This window comes from Opisthocomus hoazin, chromosome 1 (assembly GCF_030867145.1).
Source record: "Opisthocomus hoazin isolate bOpiHoa1 chromosome 1, bOpiHoa1.hap1, whole genome shotgun sequence".
NCBI classification, from domain to species: Eukaryota; Metazoa; Chordata; class Aves; order Opisthocomiformes; family Opisthocomidae; genus Opisthocomus; species Opisthocomus hoazin.
In genome coordinates this window covers 98937744-98964117 of record NC_134414.1, presented here as the reverse complement: position 1 = coordinate 98964117, position 26374 = coordinate 98937744, and the positions used below count along the sequence as shown (strand labels likewise).

At 37.2% G+C, this 26374-nt stretch overlaps 1 protein-coding gene across 1 annotated transcript in view; it reads left to right on the top strand.

The window, feature by feature from the left end:
• CFAP47 (cilia and flagella associated protein 47) overlaps positions 1–26374 on the top strand; it is a 359445-nt gene that overhangs the window by 306423 nt on the left and 26648 nt on the right. Inside the window, exons 58-60 of the mRNA XM_075430383.1 lie at positions 6932–7091; positions 7957–8054; positions 12055–12216. Of these exons, the coding sequence (XP_075286498.1) occupies positions 6932–7091; positions 7957–8054; positions 12055–12216 (420 nt within the window). The remainder of the gene's footprint in view (positions 1–6931; positions 7092–7956; positions 8055–12054; positions 12217–26374) is intronic.

Here is a 26374-nt window from a genome sequence, read left to right as displayed (position 1 = left end):
CCTGCAGTTCACTGAGGTAAGTGTCTGCATCTGGCTTATCAAACAATAATGTGTTTATATCTATGCTTAAAAGCAGAAACAAGACAAAACATAGTGATTTATCATGATCACAGAACTGCAGAATCACAGTTTAGATGGTAAGGAACCTCTTGAACATCTTGTCCATCCAACCCCTCTCTTGCTCAAGCAGGGTCATCCAAAGCAGGTTGTCCAGGACCATGTCTGGTCAAGTTTTTAGTATCTCCACAGGTGGAGGTTGTTGGCTGTTGTGTGATGGCTGTCAATCCAGAAAATTTTATTCATATTTACTCATTGAGACTGACTAATTGTAATACTGATGCAGCAAAACTAACACAGATTGCTGCATTCTCACAGTTTGTAATTAGAACCCATAACAAGGGAATGTGATCACGATTTACTGAAAGGGAATAAAAAATTCAAGCAGCCTCACTGGTCGGATTAAACAAAAAAAAGAAAAAGATGTAAACAAAAATGAACCCACCCTTAATAACAGCTGAGGCAGAAACGCTGTCTGTTCTTTATTAAACTCTTGGAATTTAGCAGTGAACCACTTTTGGAAGAGCTACTATAAAAAAAATATTAGAGTTCATGTGTGAGCCAGGCTTTTGTCTCTTCTAGCATGTGGAAATAAATGAAGAATGCCTAGGCCTGACTTCTATTATGTGTTTCAGATACTTACTGGAGTACTTGCAATATCTCACTTTTTACTGCCTGATATCAGTCCTCCTTTTCTGGATGAGTTCCTTGAGAAAGAATTAGCAATCCTTCCCCACCAGTAGCTGCTGCCTGTGAATATTTTGGAGGTTGCCCTTTCCAGATTCTAAGGATAATGGTAGAAACCAGACCTGATTATACTGGGCTGACATTTATATGGCAAGGGCTAATTTTAGCAGGGCTGTCTGTGGTTTTAACTGATAAAATTCTATACTAATAATTTTAATGGAGAAACTGTCAAGAAAGAAAAAACAACCAAACAAAAGCACCCACTCTTAAATAATCCCCCATCAGACTTGAACAAGACATTGCACTCTGCCTCATCTCTATTTTTCAATTAGAGAAATCTGAACTGAGTGCTGTTCTTCTAGGTACAATCAATTGGAGGCACTCTGAGATGCTACCAGCTTCACAGCAATGCATCAAGAAGATGTTCCTTTCAACATCTAGAAAATCTACCATCAAAGTACCTTACTAATATGAAAAACATATGTCTGTAAGATAAGGTTAGATGAGAGGATGATGATTCTTTTCAGAGATATTGCAGGATATTTTCCTCATTGCTATCACAACTTTATCAGTGTGGCACTGCCTGGGCTGTATGCATTCCTTCAAAATAGAATCCTACCTATGAGGCTCCACTACTTTTTTACTTTAATTAATTTTAGCTCTCACGGTGCTATGCTTTCTAGGGCTGACACAGAAATTACACAGAGCTCAACCACAGTGCAGTGTCCTTTAGAAGTGAAGCGGGGAATTTGAAATATACTAATTATGATTTAGTTATCTAATCCAGGAGTTCTAGGCTCGAGTGTCAAACAATGCAGTGCTCAAGGAATCTTTTACAGAATCTGTGCTCTCCACCAGCCTTTGGAAGCAGGATGAGGCTTAAAAACAAGTTACCTAAAAAAGAGATGAAGAAGGATACAGATCTCTGCATGCTCCTCTGTAAGGCAATTGACGCTAATTGCATCCCTTGTTTTGAATCAGATTGCTTCAGTATTTTAAAGGGTCAGCTGAGCTTATGCTATCACTGTTTCCTAATGGCCTGTAGGACAGTGAAATAGAAGTAGAGTATTATCTGGCCCAAAGCTTTTTACCAAACATGATGCAGCTCTGAAAAGAGCCTCTCTGTGGATTTCTTGTGAAGAATTAGTGGATACTCGTTGCATTATAAATACTTACATGAAGATAAGGGATCAGTCGCTGGGATCAGTTCTTGGTAACCCTAGCAGAGTACTTGAGGTCCACAGGCAAACAGGAGTAACTTGGTTGGTAATGTTGAGTTCTATTAAAGTTGTTGACATAGATGTTATTGTCTGTTGTGCCAGTGCTTGCTGGCCCACATTCTATAAATGGGAAGGAGAAAAGAAAAACATGAAGCAATGTGTGGTTTTTGCAATTAGCCTATTTCATCTATCTTATTAACTAGGAAAAATTGTAAGGAAATAAATCTGTACTAGCAGTTAATGATCAGTTGGTTAGTTGACAGCTGCAGGCAACCCAGTGATATGAAAATTAATGCCATTATGAACAGCTTCTACTAAGAAGGTATTTTATTAAAAATGTGAACACATTCTGTTCCAACAATATTATAAAATTTGTTTTTTCATGGTCTTTAATAAGAAATATTCTGCCAGAAGGTCCCAGAATGCTGTCATATGTGTTATGTATTAAAATTTATTTTTAAAATCAAGGCACTATGTACTGTTACAGGCATAACTGAGCTATGGTTCCAACAGTATATGCGATGAATATGTAGTGTAACTAGGTATGAGTTTACAGTCTGTTCTATTTGTCATATGTGAAGAGTTGCAAATGAAATTAGCAAAATCCTATTTAAATTATAACTTCTGAAAAGATTTGTTTGTTTGTTTTCTGTTTGGGTTTTGCTTTGGTTTGTTTGTTTTTTTTTTTAAAGTTACAATTCATCTAGAGCCTATTATTCTGGTAAAACACTAGAGACCAAAAATTAGCTGGAACAGCTACTTGGGTATTTTGCAATCAGTGCTGATGTAGCAGCAATTTGTTATTTGGAGTATATAGGCATCACTGTAGAGGGCATGGAGAGGGAATGCTTTCTTGGTATTCCCAGCAGAATACATGATGTTCACAGACAAACAGGAGCAACTTGATCAGTCGTGCTGATTTGTACTAATATTGCCCACATACGTATTATTGTCTGCTGTGTCAGTAGCTGTACTGCTGAAAGAGCAGAGGTGGTGTTTTCCTACACACATGTGAAAAGGCAGAGGGAGTGTTTTTAAAGAACACCATGTGGTTAGTGGGGAGCTGAAGCTGCTCTTGCACTTTTGAGGGAAGGGAAAATGTCCTCTGTCCTTCATGGCCTTTCAGAAACTTAAGGGGCAGCCAGCCACAAGGAACTAGAAGGACAACATTCAAGGTCAGGTTGGATGGGGCTCTGAGCACCCTGATCTAGCTGAAGATGTCACTGCTTATTGCAGGGGAGTCGGACTAGATGACCTTTAAATCATAGAATCGTAGAATCACAGGTTGGAAAAGACCTCTAACATCATCAAGTCCAACTGTCACCCCAACACCACCAAGCCTACTAAACCATGTCCCGAAGTGCCATATCTACACATTTTTTGAACACCTCCAGGGATGGGGACTCCACCACTTCCCTGGGCAGCCTGTTCCAATGTCTGACCAATGGCTGTCCTTTCCAACCCAAACTATTCTGTGCTTCTGTGATGAACGAGAGACTGTGTCCAAGAAGGAAAGAGCTGCAAACCACAGAGTTGCCCAGTGTTGCAATAGAATAGACACGCATGCGTGTGTGTGTGTGTGTAACTATATGTAAAAATCTGTATGTGTATGCACAGAACAAGTAGTGTGTACGCAGTTTATATATATACATGTATATAAATATACTGTTAAGGAATCAGAAATCTCTGTGATGGGAATGTTTAGAGGACTGACAAATTAGGCCATTTTTAAACTTTTTAAAAAATCTTACATTTATTAACAATAAACTTCATGCTAATGAGTAATTCTTACAGATTTAATCACTATTACTTCATGTATAAAAGTGTTACTCCATATCAATCATATCCTAAATTAGCACTAATTACACATTGCCATGAAGTTGATGCCATATAGTTAACAGTGATAGTTTAGGTCCTTGATGCTTCTTCATCATGGAGGTCAGAGTGATTGGATTTGAGAGAACAACTCTGATGAGAGAAGTTGGAGCTGAAGTGGGCTTGTCCACTTTCTTCTCCATCTTTCCTTGGTCATTGCCAGTGCTTTATGCTTCTTGCCCCCTCCACCTCCAAAGGGCAATCTCAACAGCTCCCCCTGCTGTTTGTTTTGGTTTTGCTTTTGCTAATCATCCCTCTTCTGTACTCAGCAGGATGTTCTGCCTATTTGCAGTCCCTTCTGCTTACCTTGTGCCTCATCTTGCAGCTTCTGCTAGCTGGATACCTCCTACATGCAACTTCATATGTCTTTGCCCCGCTGGTGGTCACATTGCTCACAAATTTAAGTAAAATATCTATACCTTGTGTTTGGATGTGCCATAATGGTGTTGCAAAGTACATGCAAACTGTTAATGGTTACACTATTTTGGTATGCATGTATTTGGAAAGGCAATGTAATGGCAAATATATTCTAAAGAATACATTTCTAATTTAAAGATATTACAGACCTCTGCCTTAACTACACCAGAGTATGTTCAAAGTGGGCAAATCATAGTAGAGAGTTACCTCTTCTCTCACATAGGGAGAACATTGCATCAGTGCTGTAGCTGACTTCTGTCCAGAGGGATGAATCCTACTTCAGACGTTTTCAGAAATATGGCAAAAATATGTGTGGTCATCTTAGTTATTTCAGAAACTGGATTAAAAAAAATGAGTTACGGATTTTTAAAGTTTTTAAAAAAAACCCTTTGACCACATTATTGCCAACAATATGTGTATATATATATTGTATATCTTTTAAACCTTTGATATGTACTTCATAAATAATTCATCAAATAGGGAGATTAAGATCTAAAGGAAAGTCTTAAATCTTTATTAGAAAAGGAGAAATATAGTTTATTTTTTCATCTAGATATTAGCATTTTTAATGGATTTTTAATGAGGATATTTTCAACCTATTTCAAGACACAAGACTTTTCAAGTAATTATTTCAAAGACAAATTGCTCATGCCATGATATACTTCTACAAATATGTAGAAATTAAGCAATTATGAGTGTAAAGCAGTTGGTTAATTTCCATAGCTACTACATGATACACTTCTTACATACAGAAATCCAGATATATTTAGGTAAGAATTCCCAAGTGTTTGTGGAATCCATAATAATGTGAGGCAGTGGTCTATATTTGAGGTCTTGCGGCACTGTTACAAAAGAGGCAGAAATCTTGCAGATGGGGTGGTTTATCTCAAAGTAATCTGAACCTTCCTAATTTAAGATTGACTTTCCAATCTTAATTGGTTAATTTATTTTGATTTAAGAGTGTTTCTAGCTAAAAGCTTTATAGCTACAGAACCACATCAACTCCAGTCAGGTTCTATACTATAGGAATTACCTACACAACACAGTACAAGATAATTCTTCATAAAGAATGCCTGTCTGGACAGGAAAATTTATTAATTCAACTATGCTGTTAATCTACCCAAGATGCTTTGGATATCTTTATTCAAGGTTGCTGTTTGTGTTGAAGGAATAAATGATGTCAACAACAGATTGTGAGGTAGCAACAAAAGTTGCAATGTCCAGTAGACTTTATAATTAAGTAGTAGCAGAGAATTGGTGCAGATGAGGAGTCCTGACTTGTGTTCTGTGTTTTGGAGAGCTGTCTTCCAAACCCTTCTCTCCACCCTGCTGTGGCTTGTTTGACATTTTTACCTTCTGGACATTCCTGTCTGTCATCATTTTAGTCTGTCTCCCTACTCATCCACTTTCATTCCCAAACTTCTTTGCATCCACCTCTTTTTTATATTTTGTCTTCCCGAGGCTACATTGAAATTCTCTTATCACCCACTCTGCTACAGCTCTCACCATTGAGGTCTTCACCCTCAAGCCACTTAGACTGTAGGAAGGTGAACATTTGGAGAACAAGATGAAGTGTCCCTGCTGACATTTTCTGAGCACACAGCAGTCTGTGGTTATCAGCAGAAGCAATCACAGGGAGAGTGCTGCTTGTGCTATGCATACTAACTTGAGCAGATTCAGTCATTCTCAGGGAACAATACTCATAGATCTGTATTAGCATGTATGCATCGTAGCGAGCATGAAAACTTATGACAAAAATGGATTCAAAGCTTAAGGTAGGAGTAGTTACTCATAACTAAGTGGTTTTTTCACAGACAAAATTAAAACAGAAACCCTAACCCTGAGACGTCATCTACACCAAATTTTAAGAATTCTTTTCAAAGCAAGGAGCTTGATAGTGAAAAGACTATCTGACTTATTTGTTCTACTTTGTGTAATGTTTCAATAACTTTATTTCTGAAATAGCTGGAACACACCTTGAGGTAGATGTTCTAACGGTTGCGAGACTGGCAAGTCTTAGGAAAAATGCCCTTAAAAATACAATGTATCAATCCACCTTCATTATAGACAATATAGGTTTATTTTTTTTTTAAACAGCAAAATCAATCAGGTGAAAAATCATACAGAAAAGACATGTCTTCTATAATAATAATGTAAATTTTTTCAAATACATGTCAGTTGGGTATTGAATATGAACAGTTGCCTTTAGGCTGGTCTTTTTCATGCAGTTTTACTCTCATGTTGCAACTCACAGATGCTCAGAAAACATGACTTAGGCCGTAGAAAACCATGGGATTGACTGATATATATAACACATGATCTCTGAATATTGAATGTGAGACATTCACTGAATCGTGCTTTCCCTGGGTCTCATTTCAACGTTTTATCAGTAAACGGAAGTCTAAAGTAAAACTTCATGTGAACTCCTCTACTGAGGACATTGAATCTAAAAGTACTTTATCACAGGAAGCCAGGCCACAAATGTTACCATAAGATGAGATCTGGCCATAGCAAGAGCAGGATAAAATGAAATTCATTATCCCAGGGGAAGTGGTATAGTGTGATAAAATGTTAAATAGTGTATCAAAAAGAAAAAAAAGGAAATAGATAAGTAAAATGGTGTAAATAATTTTCAGTACTTTCAAAATACTACAAGGATCTGTCCTATATTACAGGAACCCGATTAGCTCCGAAAGAAAAAATGGACATTCCAGTGTTATTCGCGCCAGATACAATGAAAATGCATGAGGCTGCAGTGGTAATTCATGTAATGAGGGAAAATGGTGAAAACTGGCCTTATGAGGATTCTGCTGAATTAAATAAAGACTTAAAGAGGTACTTTATTCTAATAGGAAAATAAAAACTAGTTGAGGATACTCAATCCTATCATTATTTTCCCCTTTGGATATTTGGGTATCTCCCAGGGGCAATCAAGTGTCTGATTTTGAGAGCAGTAGGTATCCAACATAGGCTTTTAATGTACCCTGCAAAGTATGCCGATTTAGGGTAGGACTTTTATCTGTATCACACAATCACAGAATGGTAGGGGTTGGAAGGGACCTCTGTGGGTCATCTGGTCCAACCCTCCTGCCGAAGCAGGGTCACCTACAGCAGGCTGCACAGGACCTTGTCCAGGTGGGTCTTGAATATCTCCAGAGAAGGAGACTCCACTACCTCCTTGGGCAGCCTGTTCCAGTGCTCTGTCACCCTCAGAGTGAAGAAGTTCTTCCTCGCTTTCAGACGGTGTTTCAACACCTAACTTTTCTAACTTTAAATAAAGAAAACATAAAGTACTATCTTCCAGTGCAGTTATGGATATTGAGCAAATGAAAGCTCTTAGATGCCTCTAACTTTTCAGTATATTTGGGGTGATAATGATTGTCCTGTAGATATGCTTATGTAATGCATAAACTGCATAAACTTCATTTCAATTTTGACATAACACAAGAGAAAGCAAATCAGGCCAAATGTTCTCACATCCTGACAGAATAATATTTGAAGACACTAAATTAGGTGGATATAAAGTATTGCTGTTCCAATTTGTGTGGATTTTATTTCACATATTTCTTAGATATGTTTAGCATTACAGCTTACAATAAAATGGAGTCTCACCTCTCCAAAAGCTCTTAAGTCTAACTCACTTTGGAAAAAAAAAATTCTCATCGTCTATTGCAATGATAATCTTCACTTATTTTCCAAGCAGTGTTACAGTAGCAGAGAATGGGGGAATTCAGGGAATACTCTGGATCTATCCTGTTCATGGAATACCTGAAGCACCACAACAGAAATTAGTTCCAGGTAGGTAATGATTTAAAAATATGGAACAATAAATTTAAGAAAATTAAATGGTCATTTGTGTTCTCAGCTGCTTGATCACAAGAATTTGCAGTAGCACTTTGCTACATCTTAAAGATGAAATCACATATTAAAAAAAAAAATCTCCTTTCCCAACCTACAAAGCAAATACTAGATCTATTATTTTGTTCTCATTGTGCGTAAAAGCAGCCAGGAGCAGTTGAAAATTTTAAGGCTTGTGCCTTTCAGTGTCCCCGTAATGCTGAGTTAGGGAACTGGAGGTAAATAAAGGAAAGACTGACAGAAGGGTAGACTTCTGCTTGTGCACCCAGAACACCCTTCTGGAGAGTTTACAAGGTACAAAATATTGGAGAGATATCCACTGTTTCTCTCAGCCTTGAATTTCACTCCTTAATCAAAACCAGACTATAGAGTAATGTGAACAGCAGTAAGTTTTCTACTTGCTCCTGAGAAGTAAACTTGCATTAAAAGGTGCCTGACAGTCATAGGGATTTGGTTGTTGCTTATTTTTGGAATAGTAAGTGTTTATAGATTTGATACACTATTTTTTAAAGGTGTGATATAATCCCAGAATTGTGAAACAGAAATCGTGAACAGCTTTTAAAATCTATAACCTTGATGAAACTACAGCTCAAGATGTAGATGAGGCACTATTTTACTTCAGCTTGTCTTTTCAACTTGTCTTTTGATGAATGAATATAATACCTTTCTACACTAAATAGACTAAGGTACAGGAATAACTTCTGGAAAACTATAGAAGTAAATATTTTTACTGTCATTAATTTAATTTTCTTAAGAATCCTTTACTTGCAGACAAATACCAATGGTATGTTATTAATTAGAGCTTTCATCTCCTTAATTTCCACTTTAATACCTTAAGGAATGAAGCAGAATGTTATCATACAATCAACTGTTGCCTAAAATGATGGTTTTAATGAGTCTCATTAGCATTTAAACTATGTATATTGATGTGAATGTTTGTCGTGTTATTTACAGCTGTTGTGTAATTCACTGGCAGACTTTCAGACAAATGTCCCTTTTACTGGGCTGTTGTTTTCATTAAATATAGAAGTTGTGAATTAAAACTGTTAGCATTCATAGATAGCTTAAGTGACATCACATCTGTATGTGAAAAGAAACTTAAGTAACATCAAATCTTAAGTAATTTTAAATTCCTATATGCTTCTTTAAAACAGCAAAACTAAACTGTAGAATGTTTATAACTCTGTTACCCACTAGTTTATGTTCAGTAAATGTTTGTAATGCATACAAGGAGGATTGTATTAATTTTAAATACATATCTTTCTTTGGCCATCACCATGTTGGGCTGATTTTTTTTTTCTAAGTACTAGATCTTCAATTGAAAAATTATCTGAAAAACTAAAATACCTGTTTGTAAGTGTTTTTGTGAAACAGATTTAATTCCTGTCTTGATTCTGAAAGTCTATGGTTTTCAGTTAAAAGCTGACTTTTTCAAAATCTCTGCAGTAAGTTAAGAATCCAAAACAGGTAATTTACAAACAACCTACTTTGGTTTTATATAATTGATTTTAATAATGATCAAAATAGTATTGTCCTTTTTTTTAATGCAGACATTTATTAAAATTGCCTCAAGGCTACAAGCTGTTATGTCAAAAACCAAAGCTGCTTTGCTAGTATATTAGGCAGTTCATGTTTTGTGTCATTCTTATTTGCATCTTAATAAACTTAAACTTCTAGAAGTCACTTGGCTTAGTATCTCATGAGACCAATTAAAATGATCAGTGGTTACAACCCATGTAGCACACGTTAGGCAGATTACTGCTTAGCTATCTTATAAAAGTGGTTACAAATGGAGAATCATCCTGAATATTTTAATTCTTGTAAAGTCAAAGCAGCATACAATAATTTAGATTGGAAGGGACCCCTGGAGATCATCTAATCCAACGCCCTGCTCAAAGCCAGGTCTAGTTAGATCAGTGTTGTGGTTTAACTCATCAGCTGGCGACTAGGACCGGACAGCCACTCACCCACTCACTCCCCTCCCCCCAGTGGTCTGGGGGCTGGGGAGAAGAATGGACAAAAAGCAAAACTCATGGGTTGAGATAAAGACAATTTAATAAGACAACAGAAGAAGGAATAATAATAACAAAGAATATGCAAAATAAGTGATACACAACACAACTTTTCTCATTGTCTGATGCCTAATTGCACAGCCAGTCCCTGAGTAGCAATCACGGAACTGGTGGAACTTGCAGATTTTTGCCAAAGTTTCCAAACTCATGGACCTTGCCTAACTCATGGAAAAGTTCCTGTGCCCTGGCCAACCCCATTTATACACTGAGGATGATGTCTGTGTTATGGAAGATTTCCACTGGCCAGCTTGGGCTGCCTGCCTGGCTCTGCTCCCTCCCAGCTCCCGCACACCTGCTCATCAGTTGAACATGGGAAACTGAAAAAAGTCCTTGATTTCTCAGCAACTAAAAACATCAGTGTATTGTCAACATTATTCTCCTACTAAATGAAAAATACAGCAGCTACTGTGAAGAAAATTAATTCTATCCTAGCCAAAACCAGGACAATCTGGTTGCTCAGGGCCTTGTCCAGTCAAATCCCGCAGGGATCTGATTTTTTTTATCCATAAATATTGCTTAGCCATTTAGGAAAAATAAAAATTAGAATAATTTCTGGTAGTAAGATGATATGTAGAATAGAACATGATGCAAACACAAAATGTGCACACAGTAATCTGAAATACTTGTTAAACTGGTGTGATACAGACAATGTAATTTATTCTTAAATATAAGGCTATGCATCTGTGAAAAAAGATGTGTTTTTAAGTATTTCAGTAACTTTCCCTCACAAAAATTCTTAAAGAGAGCTATAGAAATTACTTAAATCCTGTTAAATAGGAAAAGACCAAGGGAAAAAAAAGGTGGGTTTTTTTTTAAAGACAAGGAAATGACTGAACTTGATGTGCAATTATCTGTTTTCCAAAATGATGATAGTGAATCATACTCTGGAACTGAAAGTTGAAGCTAAATAAACATGGTATAGAAGTAAGGGTTCCATTGCTCTGTTTTTATACTCTTTACATAATTACTTACCAAGCTACGGTTCTAAATTATTTATCATTAAATCTTGATGTTAAGTTCAGAGTTAATTTTTAAAGAATCACCGGGTATAATTATGATAAAAATAATATTTAGACCATGAAACTGAGAAGTACGTAATCAACTCTTCTTTTTCTTGTTGATTTCCATAACTCTAGAAAATTCACACTCTTTTCTTTGGGAAAACACATTTTTCTTTCTGTTCTTGCATCTAATTTTCTCTTTATTCTGTGCCAATAGTTATTGAAAGAACCATAAAAAATAACTATTGAAGGAAGTTTTATAAAATCAAATGTATAAGGTAAACCCCAACTACCTTGTGATGAAAAAAGACGTATTTTAGAAGCTGTAAATTAAAATCACTTACTGAGTTGAAAAAAAAGCTCTGTCATGCTTCAAAGAGAAACTTGTGTCAGAATGCTTTTTATTTTGGCATAGTTCTGTAAAAGCTGAGTTTGAACAACAGTATTCTTAATTTAAGAAAGAAAAAAGTCGCTTAATATTCTTTCATTTAACTTTTAAATATTCTCATTTGATTGTTTTCCTTTCAGTCTTCCTTTCTCATTGGCATATCTCAAACTATACTATCATTTCTCATTTCATATTAACTAAAATGAAGATACATTTTATGATTACAAAAAAGGGACAAATTTGCAAGTGCTGTTGTGAACTAGCTGTGGGAACAGATTTTTGTTTGCTTAGCAATATTTTCTACCACTTCACCTAAACAGAACAATAGAAACTCTGTAATGGGGAAAAAAGCTTGTAGCTGTCTTCATCCTTATTGGAATTCTGTCACTCTGTTAGCACATTTAACTGCTATGTTTAATTGTTTTGTCAAAATCAAGGTGCTGATGCTTTACAAATAATGAGTTCTTGCTTTTCTGCAGCTGTGGTACGCTGCCGAGCCAGGCAGAGAGTAGAAAGAAGAGTAGAAGTGCTGCTGACTGGTGTAGTTCCTGCCGCAACTGCTATGCCTGCTGCAAGAAATTCTGCCATGTTCAATACAAATAAGCCAACCAACATCCAAGAAGAAGTTGAAGTCACTGATGGTAAGAATAAATATCTTGGATATCATGGTATTTTAGGAACATTGCAGATAAGGTAAGCGCTTCACCAAATGTAACTCTGCCATGACAACAGATGAGATTTGAACAAGTCCTTCTCAGTCGATATTTCTACCCTGTTGCAAACATGGGACATTTGTATAACAGTGTATCTGCTGTTACAGGCATCTTTGAATCTGAACCTTTCCTTTTCTGTCTGTCTTTGTGAGGCTTGCACACATACCATCTTTCCTTTAAAAGAGAATAGGCTCCACAAAGTCTGAAGTGAGCAAAAATATGTCTGTGTAAGCATTTCAAGGAAATACTTATCTGCAGGTTGTTCCTATTTATAAGATGCGTTCCCAACAGCACGCCAATATCTGCAGCAAAATAGATTGAAGAAGGAGGTCTTGTTTGAAAGAAGCAATCAAGCTTTTTAAAAAGATAGCTTCCACTTACTGTTAATCAGCAGAGGACACAGTGAAAATCAATTTCTTCAGAGACACACTAGCTTTTCATATTATACCATTCTTTGAAACAGAATGGTACAATACATAAGTAGTAAGAGTGCTTGTTACTGCTCTGTGCCTGATATTTCTGTTAATAGATGTGTGTTAGCAGTCATACTCATTACAACAAGTTGTGTATTGTTACGTTTCACCTTTATCAATTATTGCACCTTTGAGACTTAACCTACATTTCTTTATGGGTTCAAAGTCATCCTACTTTATAAGAATATGTTATTTAAAAATTATGACACATGACATGAGACATCCTAATGTGTGTTTAACGTAGCTCTATAAGAGGTGAAGGGATTTCACCCATGCTCTAACTTTGTCAAGAGTGTAATGCATTGCATGGTGGTAAAAGACAAGTCTAAAGAAGTTACTATTGTTGCAATCTATTAGGCAATCTGTTTGAGAGGCAAGCAAACTTGGCTTTTATGTCTCATTTATACCATTTAGAAACTGGCTCAATAGAGACTTTGCAGGAGTCCTGTGTTACAGAAACTCTCCTGCTAAAGAACTGTGAAAAACTGTAAAATGTAAATCAAGATGCATTACATCTTTCCTATAAGGATGATTTTCATGCAAACGTGCCCCCTCACTGCACACTGACCAATGTAGTCTCATATTGGCAATCACTATCCAGATCTTTAAGCCGATTTTGTTTTTGAATGCTTTCAAAACACAAGAGGATCTGAAGATGAACTATGAACAAGACCTTGCACAGCATATACTTACTGATTAGTTAATATTTATAATTACTTGGTTAAACTTTTTATTTCCTGGTATTGCAGTGACAAAGATAACTTATTATCTGAGCATATGATGATCTTATATTCTCATATTATGAAGTGATAGTGATTAATCTAGTAAAATAAAAATATGTGAAGTTCTCAGCGTACGTTCTTGCCTCTTTGGAGAACTGGAAACACTATTATATATTTTTATTCAGCCTTGTGAGAACGGCCATGTATCAAAATATGTTACCTGTCTAGCTCTTTAATGACTTCTCACATGTGAGTAGGCTACCTTAAACATACCTGGGCTGTTGTCCTCCAACATGGTGGCATATGAATTGACAAGAACATGTATTAAGCAAGCTGAGGCGGCATTCTGAAAGACTTTCAGATTCATGATGTGTAGTGCTTGTTTTATTCATAAGAGAAATATTTCATATTTATTCATACTGGCTTCTGCACATACTGCAAGACATTGACTTGGGACATTGCATTTTTTCAAGCAAGAAGTCTGGTAATGAAATGCTTTACGCCATAGGTAGCAAGATCATTTATAACTCTGGTGCTTTTCATGGTTTTCAATGACATTATAATGTCATTATTGCTAGATGAATTTGATGCCTGTTAGGAATCAAATTTAATGGTGCTATCTCAGCTTTCTGCAGTCTACCAGTAATAATGTAAATAAAAGTGTAAACCTCCAAGATAACAGCCTGGCAAGCTGTTTTTCATTTTTTCTCTTCTGAAAGAGTGGTTCGTCAGAGCGTATGTGTGATAGGTAGTAAGCAGTTTTCATATCCAAAGATAAATGATGATAATTACTGGCAGATCAGATTTGAACAGCTACTGCTGTGCATCAGTATTAAAGTTATTTGGACAAGTCTAAGTTCTTGGGAAGTGAACAATCTTCAAGCACGTCTTTTACTTTAAAAGAATTCAATTTCATCGAATCCAGACAATATCATTTGAAATAGAGAATTATTATCATTTCTTAAGAAAGCGGGGACAATCTAAATACTGTCTAGCTAAAATGACATAGTTTGTTCAGAAGTCATCAAAGTTCCAGGCATTAAATAATTATAGCTGAATGTTTTAGACATAACAATTTTGATATGGTCCTTTTAAAAAAGAATTTTCAATTGTATTAAATGCATATTTTTACCCTATATGTATTTTTTAATCCGTTTTCTTACATATGACTCTAAAGACATCTATTTTCAGTAAATGAAATTTAAGACCCAAGTTTCATCCAAACAAGTGTGAAGATTGTTATTTTTTTATTCTAATTAACCAGCTTTTTTAGTTTTCTTTAAGTATTCAATGGGAAATACAAGGGTTTATTTTTCCATGATCTTCTAAGAAAAACATCAAACATTCTCAAAGTATCAATTATCAATATTTGACTGAAATTCAAAAATTTCTTAGCAACCAAATTTGACTGTGTTGAGAGCATGTGGAGTACACAGCCAGAGTATCTTCTGGTTGAGGAAATACACGAATCAGTCCTGTTCTGTCTCTGTATTTGTAATGGTTCTTTGTAACTTATCTTTTTCAATTGCTTCAGTTTATCACATAAACCAACCATAAGGGCTGAGTGTTTATAATCAGCTTCCCTAATCTTTATTAATTCATAACTCTTCTCACAGTCCAAAGGCTGGTCTTAGTTCCTTGCTCCTGGGTTCTTAATTCTGGGAAGGTTTCATGACGGTTAATTCCAGGGGGGAACAGAGTCCAGGTTCTGTAGGGAAGCTCAGGTGTGAGGTTTTTTCATGTTATAGGCAAGTTTCACAGCTATGCTGACTTCTAACTAAACAGATGGAGAGTTCATTGCACCTAGTGGTTAAATAACATTTTCCAGATATGCTAATCCATAATGCACATTGGCATACATTATGCGAAGTGTATCTGTACCCTTTGTTTCACCATTTACAAAACCAGCAAATATATATATATTCTATACAATTTTATAGCCATTATCTAACATTAAAAAATTCCTGACACTTATCAGATTATACAGAAAGCCTCTATTTTCTTTAATTTCATTAAAGCAGCGGTTTGAAACAGTGGAAGAAGAGCAACACACCTAAGCACATGTTAAAATCTATCCCCCCCCCCGCAAGATTTTATGATAGCCAGTGGTATGGATTCCACTAAGTGCCGATTGGATGTGACACACCTGAATCAAGAAGCTCACCTTTAACAAGTGAGTTGAGTAAAAGTAGGTATGACCAAAGAAATGTTATCAGCATAAGAAAGAAAAATACCAGTATAGGTGGAGACAAAATATTCTCATAGACCTATGTCTTATCCAGAGATTTTAATTCAATTGCTGAGGAAGTGTAGCAAGTTAATATTGCAAGCAATATGAGGAGGCAAATAATGATGAAGATGGCCCTATACCTTACTTAAGCCATCTCTATATTGTCAGAATAATTATGGCATTACTTTTGAAGTGGTATTTGAGAATAAGAGAATTATAGCTATATAAAAGAGATGTTAAGTGTTTTTTTGGTTTTTTTTTTTTTACTCTGTGAGAAGTAGAACAGCAAAGCTTTTGTTTTGGATTAACAGTCGGTGAAAACTGTGAGCAATGGCAAAGTGAAAGCGCTGACAAGGGGGTGAACACCCAATGGGGTCACTCTGTTGTAGATTATTACCTTGTGGTTAAAGGTCCCAGCTCCTGCTGGAAAACAGGAAATTCACAGAAGTCAAAGAACAGAGCATCTGAGTAGAAATTAAAGCCTAGATGGATTATTTTGTCAGCTACATATTTTTTTTTAGCATCTGGCTGCTTGTTTCTTTATTTATGAGCGAACCATGGGAGAGATTTGATGCACTGTGTTTTTTTTTCTTTATTGAACTGCAGTATGCACAGGCATTTTAATGAAGGACATCAAACAATTTATTTGCCTGTTTTGATATACAAGGTTACCACCTGGTCTATTAAAAAAAGAAAAAAATTAGTGTAATTTTTTGTATCACAAGTGACACATACTCTCATTTTTAATATATCTAGAGCAATAATGACAAATACTGAAAAAAGAGCTTGTGGCTTGTGAGCAAACATAGTTTGTAACTGCTTATATGTCTGTTTACAGGACAATCACTCATTTCTGTTTCTTTGCCATTTTATAAAATGTTGAAACCTGCAAGCATTAAGAACAAGAGTCATCGTTATGTAAATAAAATAGCTTTCTAACACCTATGCAAAATCATGCTCAGTTAAAACATTCAACACTTACAGGGAACCAGATCAATTATAAACTAATCTGAAGTGATTTATTCAGTCTCACAAAAGTGCAAAATAAAAAACATGATACAAACCCAGAAATGAGTGAGCTTTTCCTGGTGTTACTTTTCAGTATGATGTACATCCAGGAAAAACGACAAATCTGAAAGAATGATTGGCTAGCCCAATGTAACGTTATCTCTGAAACAAGAACACACAAGTAGATATCTCTTAAAAATGTCTTTTGAGTTAGCAGCTAAGGGAAACCCAGACAATATAATTTGCTGCAAAGTCTATGAATTACTTTAATTGTTATACAATTGTGATTGCCCAAGTTCCATTTCTCCCATTTCTGGTTCACATAATTTCCTGTAATTTCTTTGGCTGGGTGATAAGGAAGTATTACTTCCACAGAAACAGCACCACTACACTCTTGTTTTGTAAAGATGTTTTAGGAAAGCTTCTGTAAGTCAAAACCATAGTCACCACAGCTCTCTAGGATCTTAGCTGTGCTTCTGCAACATCATAGCACCGCACCATGAACCATCTGCATTAATTTGCACTAGTTATTTTGCATTATTTTCTCATTAGTTGTGGGCCATCAACAAAGCATAGCTAATCAAAGCCCTCAAGATGTGAACTTCGTAGGTTTTCCAGAACAACAGTGGATGAGTGCTCTCCCTGTCTGTCTCAGTTGTGTTTGCATGCTTTTCAACATAAAACAAGCAAGTAGAGGTTTTATACACCTAAATTTGCGTCGGACAATGTATCTGACAGTCACTGTGGTAACAAACACATGCACACATACAAGTCTATCCCAAATGCTATTCTATTTCCAGGTTATTACATCCTATTGTCATTTTTGTGCTAAAATTATTTGTCCTTATATTGCTCTGTCTCTGAAGAAGCATTGTTCAAGTATTGTTGTTAGAGAAAATGAAGTTATCCACTCTAGGTCTCCTTCTTCTCTCCCACATTGCACATTTCCAATATGAAAATGAAGCGAAAAGGAGAAAACATAACTTCCCCGCTTGTTACAGAGAATGTATATAATTTTATGTTTTTGTAAATAAATACATCAGGCCTGTAGTTGACAGTTTAAGAATAAGTTTATCTGAAGCTTTGAAGAAAAGAAATAGAAATTAGACACAGCTAGAAATTAAAATTGTAAGACAAGCAACTTGAAGTTACATAGAATCACCACAGAACATTGAATGAAATTGTAACCTTGAACCATTACTCTTTCTTCAAGCCAGCTGAGGAAGACAGAGTGAAACCTCAGAAATTTACTGCACAAACTTTTTACTGGTTCTGAAACTTGATTTGTATCCAAAAAATAACACATGTGAATACCTCCTATGAGATTACACCTGTTTTACAGTAGAGGAATTTACACTCCCCTGTGTTACAGTTGTTCCACCTTATATATAATAATGTTGGATAAGAAAAAGGAAGTGAATGAATCTGACCCTAGTGATTAGGTCTTGTGTTCTAGTCTCTGTGGCTTAGTCTGTTTAGTATATTAAAAAAGTCAAAAGACAAAAAATGCATCCTTTTGAAATAGACCATAGTATAGTGTAAAAATATCTAAGACATACTTACAGATGCTAGTGACAGCACCAGAAACAATTTATCTGCATCAGTAGAGTTCCATGTGCATGAATTTACATTTTTGTTAATTTTCAACAAACAATTGGTACGTGATCGTAAAATCAAAGGATACATCATAGCACAGATATTAGAATTGAAATTATATCAGGAAACTTATAAACAATTTAAGTTATTTTGATGTGATATAAGACATAGATTCTTTCTGTCTCACTTATAAGAAGAATACTTTTACATGAACAGGTGAGGAATACTTGCTAGGAAAATTTTCTTTTTTCTGTACCCCTGACAAGTTAGAAAGAAATACAGAGAATCACTCTATCTGAGATTGCAGGTTTATATTACCCCTTTCACCTGTGTTTATGTATGTCGTATAGCAAGCTTATTTTAATTTGCACAGCTGCGGAGTGGGAGCTCTGAGTATGTGTGGCCATGTTTTTCAAAACACAAAAATACATTTTTTTGTGGGAAAGTCTGCATGCTGAAGTTTTTTAATCTATAATCAAACATGTTTATTTGCCTAGTGCTTTAGATTAAGATACTGTGAAGCAGCATAACCTAGGTTGACATCTTTGTCATCCAAACTTCTAACAAATGCAGCTGTTAAAAAAAACAACCCAGAACAGAAGCTATACATAGAGTCATAGAATCATTAAGGTTGGAAAAGACTTCAAGTCCAACAATCAACCCAACACCACCATGCCTGCTAAACCATGTCCTGAAGTGCCACATCTACATGTTTTTTGAACACCTGGTCCCTAGGTCCCTGTTTCGTACGATGATTGTGAATCAATAGATACATTGCAAATCACAACAGCTAGCGTATGTCCTTCTCACATGTCCTCAAAAAACAACACCCCAAACCTTACAATACACACATTCCCATGTCACATCTCTGTTGCTGACATCCCCCCCCCCCCCCAAAAAAAAAGAAGTTTTCATTGCGTTCGTTGGGCAACCAGATTCTGATCAGTCTGGAATGTTTATGTCAAGAGAAAATATTCCATTGTTAATAAGTAATGTGTCTGTCTGAAAGACTGCTAAGTAAGTTAAAACGTTTTAAAAGACACCATTATTAATCTTCTGAAACAAACTTGCATTGTCATTGCAAGCGAGGAGTAGCTCAACAGATCAGATTGTAAAGTAAAATCTGAAACTACTGCATTCTGTAGCTTTCGGACTCAATAGACATAAAAGTGCCTTTAAAATCAGCAAGAAGCTCTCTGCTACATATATGCTATGTTATTTCAAATATAGTGAGTTTCAGATTTTTTGGGTTAAGAAGTCTTGGATCGGTTTTTGTCAACTCTACGGAATTTCAAAGGGCAAATAAATGATACTGGATATAGGAATATTTCAAACAGCAGTGTGATAACTGAATCTGACCTTGCTGAGTAAAAACTGCATCTCGGTGCAGTTAAATGAATTCGGATTTTTTAGCAGCAATCAGCTAAGATGTTCCTTCTCACTCAGAATTTTTTCAGACTGATCAAGGCTGAGCAGAAAAATCTGGTTTTATAAAAGCAAAATTGTTCTAATTTTACACCCAAGTTACAAGACAGAAGTTAAAAGTAGTCAGAAAACACTTACCTTCTCTTGGAACAGGTATTTTAAACTTATTTATTGTATCACTGTTTGTTCAGGAAAACCACATAGTATATAAACAAAGACATTGTATAGACTCACAGCAGATTTACAAAGTGATGCTTAGATCCACAATATCTTAAGACAGTATTCTTAAACATGAACAATTTTATTAGTAACTGTGAAGGAGCCTAAATTTCTAAATGCATAATTACTCTTATTAGTAGGACAGATTATATTTGTATTTTGCATGCAACCCTCATAAGAAACTGTGAAAGAACTGAAATAGCTAGTGATAGGCTAAATCTTTTTGTTCTTCTCATTTGGAAAGTCACATCCATACAGAAGTAAAATGACATTTTGACAGGCAATTGATAAAGCTCCATGAATGGAAATGTTATGTTCCAAAATATGGAAAAGGCTGTTTTCTGTCTCAGAGAAGTATACATGACACAGTGCATGTTGACAGTGTTGGAAGATAAGGAGTAAGAAAGATTTCTAAAGCTAGTGGTTTAAATGAATTTTGATAAGAGAGAGAAAATGAATAAGTGTATACAACATAATACAAAAAGCTAGAAAATTCTTTGAACATAGGAGTGTGATTAAGGAATTGGAGCAAAATCACTGGTATCCTTGTAACCACCTATAGGAAACTGGTAATTACAGTCATTGATGCGTTGTCAAGAAAAAAAAACAAAATACATACCCTATGAGTTATGTATTTTCAGTAAACCACCAAACAATTAAAAAGAAAGCTAAAAACTAGGATACTTCTGAGGATTAGAGGGTAGCTGGGAGGGGTGGAAGAATAGCCATAATGCTGACGTATAAAAAGACTGGAAACTACCACCTTGCTATTGCTTCATGATCTGCAGGTTATCTGTTGGCCTGTCTGTAAATGCGCTGCCTCTGCAAAGGAGTCTGAAGAAATTTGCTTGCATTGGAAGTTGGTCTTCTAAATAACGAGTGTGATCTCTTATAGTCATTAATGTAACTGTTTTAAGCGTTGAAGTGCATAGACGTCTTCATGATGATTGGAGTGCAAAAACCTGTGAAATGATAAATAATATTGTTTTCAATTTAGCCTTTATGTGGGCCAATACAAATTGAATGGTTAGGTTAAAAGACGTCTTGAGTTGTTACTGATTTCAGGGGGCAACATTCAATGTGAGGCAAATGAGTCAGGATACCATGGGAAAAATAATGTCTGTGTGAATTAAGACTACATCATAACATATATTCATGAAGAAGCTGGTTTGACATTGCCTGTGCCCAGCTACAGATGTGATCTTTTTTTTGCTAGAATTGCTAGATAAATGAAGACAATGCTAAATAAAAAAGGAAAATATTGAAAAAAGAATACAATGGTTTTTTTTAAAAAATACATTTTAATCAGTTCCTTTAAAGCATCAATTTATAGATCAGTGTACAGATCTAAGTAGAATGCCAAATCAAAACAGGATAATGTGAGAGATCCTTTGGGCTGATGAGAATCCTTTTGCTTTTCCTGAGGCTTTTGTTTCAATTTACTATGTCAAGTAATACCAAAACAAAGAAAGAGTGTTAAGAGTGGACTGTGGATAGACATGATAAAAAGGGGATTAGTCCAAAAGGGATTCAGAGAGAGAGAGAATATAGGGAAACTAGCTGCAAGGAAGAATGCAGAAATGTATGCAGAACAACAGATGCTAGATGAACACCATGTAGTTCAGATACATGGATTCACAAGCTTCCATTTTATTCACTAAATGATGCAGTATTTTGATGAAAGACATTGTCCAAAATAAAGGAGGCAAAGTGCTTTCTGCTGCTTTCTTTACAGTAGAAATCTGCTTTAGCTGTAGAACTCTGTTTTAAAGAAGGGTTTTGAAAGAGAAAAAATTATCAAACAGAAAAATCAGATGTAGGAAAAAATTTAGAAAACAAATGTTGAAGTTGGTTGCTAGGGGAAGAGGCAGTGGGATGCAGGGTAAAAAAAGATAAGGCTAAGAGCAGAATTTTGCAGAGCCTTGAAGATATGGATGAAAAGCTTTAACTGGATATGGAAAGAGAAATGAATTTGCAGGGAAGCGATCTAAAGTTCTATACACAGAACTGCACTGAAGATTTCCTTGAATTGCATTGAGGATCGATGAGTATATTATAAACAGGAGGAGACCACTTTATAATCCATTTATTTCTTTGTATTTAAGGTAATTCGGTGTCTGGCATTTAATGACGTATATGATGTTATCCTTGCTGATATTTATAATGGTCTACATATAGCACTTTTATACCTGTGTGAAGAAATTTAGTGAAAGGTGTATTCAGCTACAACCAGGACTTTTCAGGTTGTTCTGGAATTTTTTATTCTGCTGCTATTATTCTGGTGTTACGACATTTTACAGTGAGAAATAGATATTTACTTCTCAGATGAGATTAATTTCTTACTGCCCAGATAATACTGTCTACTTAAATGTTGGGATGTTCTTGACCACCGGACTTCCTTTTATTTTGTTCCTTTATTACTCGTATTACTTTTGCTATTCACTTGAATATTACTTGAAAACTACATTAAAGTGATTTAATCTACTATACAGTAATGTATTCTGTCTGCTGCTCCTTTCGCTGATGAGGCATAACTGCATACTTGCTGTTCATTTCCTACTGCCTACGGAGTTCCAGCAGTCTGTGTAAAAACTCCTGGAAGACAGTGGAAAAGCAGGAAAAGAGCATAAACAATCTTTCTTAAGAAGAAAGATATTTCACAAGGTTTGGAAGGTCAACATTAGATGCCAGCTGTCTGGTAGAAATGAGTGGTTAAAGTCTTGTCCTGTAGTTTCTATTTTACCAGTTTGGAGACTATTAGATCAGGAGGGGAAGAAATCTTTGTTAGGTGTCAGGGCTGCAATGGGTACTTAGCCTTGAAGAATTAGCAGAACCAGCAGAAAAAAATCAGTAAGAGTGTGCAGTGTGTTTACATTCAGCACCAGATAAAATAATTTATCTAGCTTTTGAAAAACATGAAGCTGCAAATTTATGAATGGCTGGACTTTCATTCTGTGCTTGTATTCTGTGATCATGTTGACCTCCTTTATTGAATAACTTCACGTAAGGTTGCAGCCTGCTAAATGGGAGGTCAAGAAGGCCAGTTGAGTGAATTCACTTGCATCTCTCTTTTATTGCATCTATCCAAAGAAAAGGTTCTGTAATGAGGACAAGCATTTTTGCGGTCTGAACATCTTTCCATCACAGCTTTAATTTCCACCTGTCTCGTTGGAAATGGAGACAGTGTGAAATTAAGGAGGTTCCCTTAGAAAGTTTCTCCCTCGTCACAAAAATTCACATTTGTGCAATTTATATGCTCAGAGTGTAAAATCTTTGGAGTTTCCACACTATCATTTTTGCAGGTCAGAAAACAAATTTTTAAAAAGTGGTCTATTTCCTTTCATCTTCTTAGAGGCCATTTAAAAAAAAAATCAAACAAATCCTCAACACTTTAATTCTATCACTTTTTAAGAAGTATCCTTACTAGCACTTGAAAATAGATGACAGCCAAGTCTTAGAACTGCATAGCTCAAAAAACCTTATTGGTTTTTAATCATAGCTGCTTCAGTAATTCTGCATACACAAATGTTCCCTAAATGCATACTACCTTTGGAAGTATTTATTTGCACAAAGGAAAATGCTTAAAGAAGAGATTAATTGCCTTTCAAAACAAGAAATGTTTAATGGTTTAAAAAAAAGTATTGGAATAATTACCTGAAAAACATATTCTTACTTAAATAATCGAAGAATAGAATGATAAGGGTTGTAAGGGACCTTAAAAATCATCTGGTTCCAACCCTGCTGCCATTAGCAGGGACATCTTCCACTAGACCAGGTTGCTCAGAGATCCATCCAGCCTGGCCTTGAACAATTCCAGGGAGGGGGCAGCCACAACTTTTCTGGGCAACCTGTTCCAGTGCCTCACCACCCTCATGGTGAAGAATTTCTTCCTAATATCTAATCTAAATCTGCCCTCTTGTAGTTTAGAGCCATTCCGCCTTGTCCTATCACTGCACACCCTTGTGAAAAGTCCCTCTCCATCCTTCCTGTAGGCCCCCTTCAGCTACTGGAAGGCTGCTGTAAGATCACTCCGGAGCCTTCTCTTCTGCTGGCTGAACAGCCCCAACTCCCTCAGCCTGTCCTCATAGGAGAGATACTCCAGCCCTCCGATCATCTTCATGGCCCTCCTCTGGACCTGCTCAAATACATCCATGTCCTTCTTATGTTGGGGGCTCCAGAGCTGGACACAGTACTCCAGGTGGGGTCTCACGAGAGCAGAGTAAAGGGGCAGAATCACCTCCCTCGACCTGCTGGCCACGCTTCTCTTGATGCAGCCCAGGATACGGTTGGCTTTCTGGGATGCAAGTGCACATTGGTGGCTCACGTTGAGCTTCTCGTCCACCGGTACCCCCAAGTCCTTCTCCTCAGGGCTGCTCTCGATCCACTCTCCGCCCAGCCTGTACTTGTGTTTGGGATTGCCCTGACCCACGTGCAGGACCTTGCACTTGGCCTTGCTGAACTTCATGAGGTTCACACAGGCCCACCTCTCCAGCCTGTCAGGGTCCCTCTGAATGGCATCCCTTCCCTCCAGCATGTTAACCCCACCACACAGCTTGGTGTCATTGGCAAACTTGCTGAGGGTGCACTCAGTCCCACTGTCCATGTCGCTGACAAAGATATTGAACAGCACCGGCCCCAGTACCAACCCCTGAGGCACACCACTCATCACTGGTCTCCACCTGGACATTGAGCCATTGACTGCAACTCTCTGAGTGCATCCATCAAGCCAGTTCCTTACCCAGCGAGTGGTCCATCTGTCAAATCCATGTCCTTCCAATTTAGAGACAAGGACATCACGTGGGACAGTGTTGAATGCCTTGCACAAATCCAGGTAGATAATGTCAGTTGCCTGTCCTTTGTCCACCAACACTGTAACTGCATCACAGAAGGATACCAAGTTAGTCAGGCACGATTTTCCCTTGATGAAGCCATGTTGACTGTCCCCAGTCACCTCCTTGTTATTCATGTTCCTTTAGCATGGTTTCGAGGAGGATCTGCTCCATCATCTTGCCAGGCACATTGGTGAGACTGACTGGCCTATAGTTCCCCAGGTCTTCCTTTTTTTCCTGTTCAAAAATGAGGGTGATGTTGCCCCTTCTCCAGTCAGTGGGGACCTCCCCAGACTGCCACGACCTCTGAGATATGATGGAGAGTGGTTTGGCAACTTTGTCCACCAGTTCCCTCAGGACCTGCGGATGCATCTCATCAGGCCACATGGATTTCTACAACTTCAAGTTCCTTAGGCAGTCTTGAACCTGATCTTCTGCTACAGTGGGCAGTTCTTCATTCTCCCAGTCCCTGCCTTTTCCTTCTGCAATTTGGGTAGTGTGGCTACAGCACTTGCTGTTGAGGACTGAGGCAAAAAAGTCGTTAAGCACCTCAGCTTTCTCCACATCATGGGTAACCAGATCTCCAGCTTCCTTCTGGAGAGGGCCCACATTTTCCCTAGTCTGCCTTCTATCACTGACATACCTATAGAAGGCTTTCTTGTTCCCTTTGACATCCCTGGCCAGATTTAATTCTGTCAGGGCTTTAGCTTTCCTAACTTGCTCCCCGGCTACTCGGGCAATTTCTCTGTGTTCCTCCCAAGCTACCTGTCCTTGTTTCCACCCTCTGTAGGCCTCCTTTTTCTGCTTGGGTTTGGCCAGGAGCTCCTTGTGCATCTATGCAGGCCTCCTGGCGTTCCTGCCTGACTTCCTCTTGGTCAGGGTGCATCGCTCCTGAGCTTGGAGGAGGTGATCCTTGAATACTGACCAGCTTTCGTGGGCCCCTCTTCCCTCTAGGGCTTTATCCCATGGTATTCTACCAAGCAGATCCCAGAGGAGGCCAAAGTCTGCTCTTCTGAAGCCCAGGGTAGTGAGCTTGCTGTGCACCCTCCTCCCTGTCCTCAGGATCTTAAACTCCACCATTTTGGGGTCAACCAGCCCCTCCTTGTTGGTGAGAACGAGGTCCAGCATCACACCTCTCCTCATGGGCTCCTCTATCACTTGGAGGAGGAAGTTGTCCTCAACGCATGCCAGGAACCTCCTGGCTTGCCTGTGCCCTGCTGTGTTGTCCCTCCAGCAGATGTTGGGGTGGTTGAAGTTCCCCATGAAGACCAGAGCTTTTGAATGTGAGGCTTCGCCTATGTGCCTACAGAGGGCCTCATCCACTCGCTTGTCCTGGTCTGGTGGCCTGTAGCAGACTCCCACTGTAGTGTCACCAATCCCTGCCCTGCCTTTAATCTTGACCCACAAGCTCTCCGTGGGCTTCTCATCCATTCCAATCCAAATAATGCATAATATTCTTCAGGATGTATGAGCAAATAATATTTTTATAATTGGAATTTCTATACCCTAGATGTAACAAGCGGTATATAAACAACATGCTTATATCTTTCTAGTGTTTGGATTGATAAATATCTGTATGTTGAG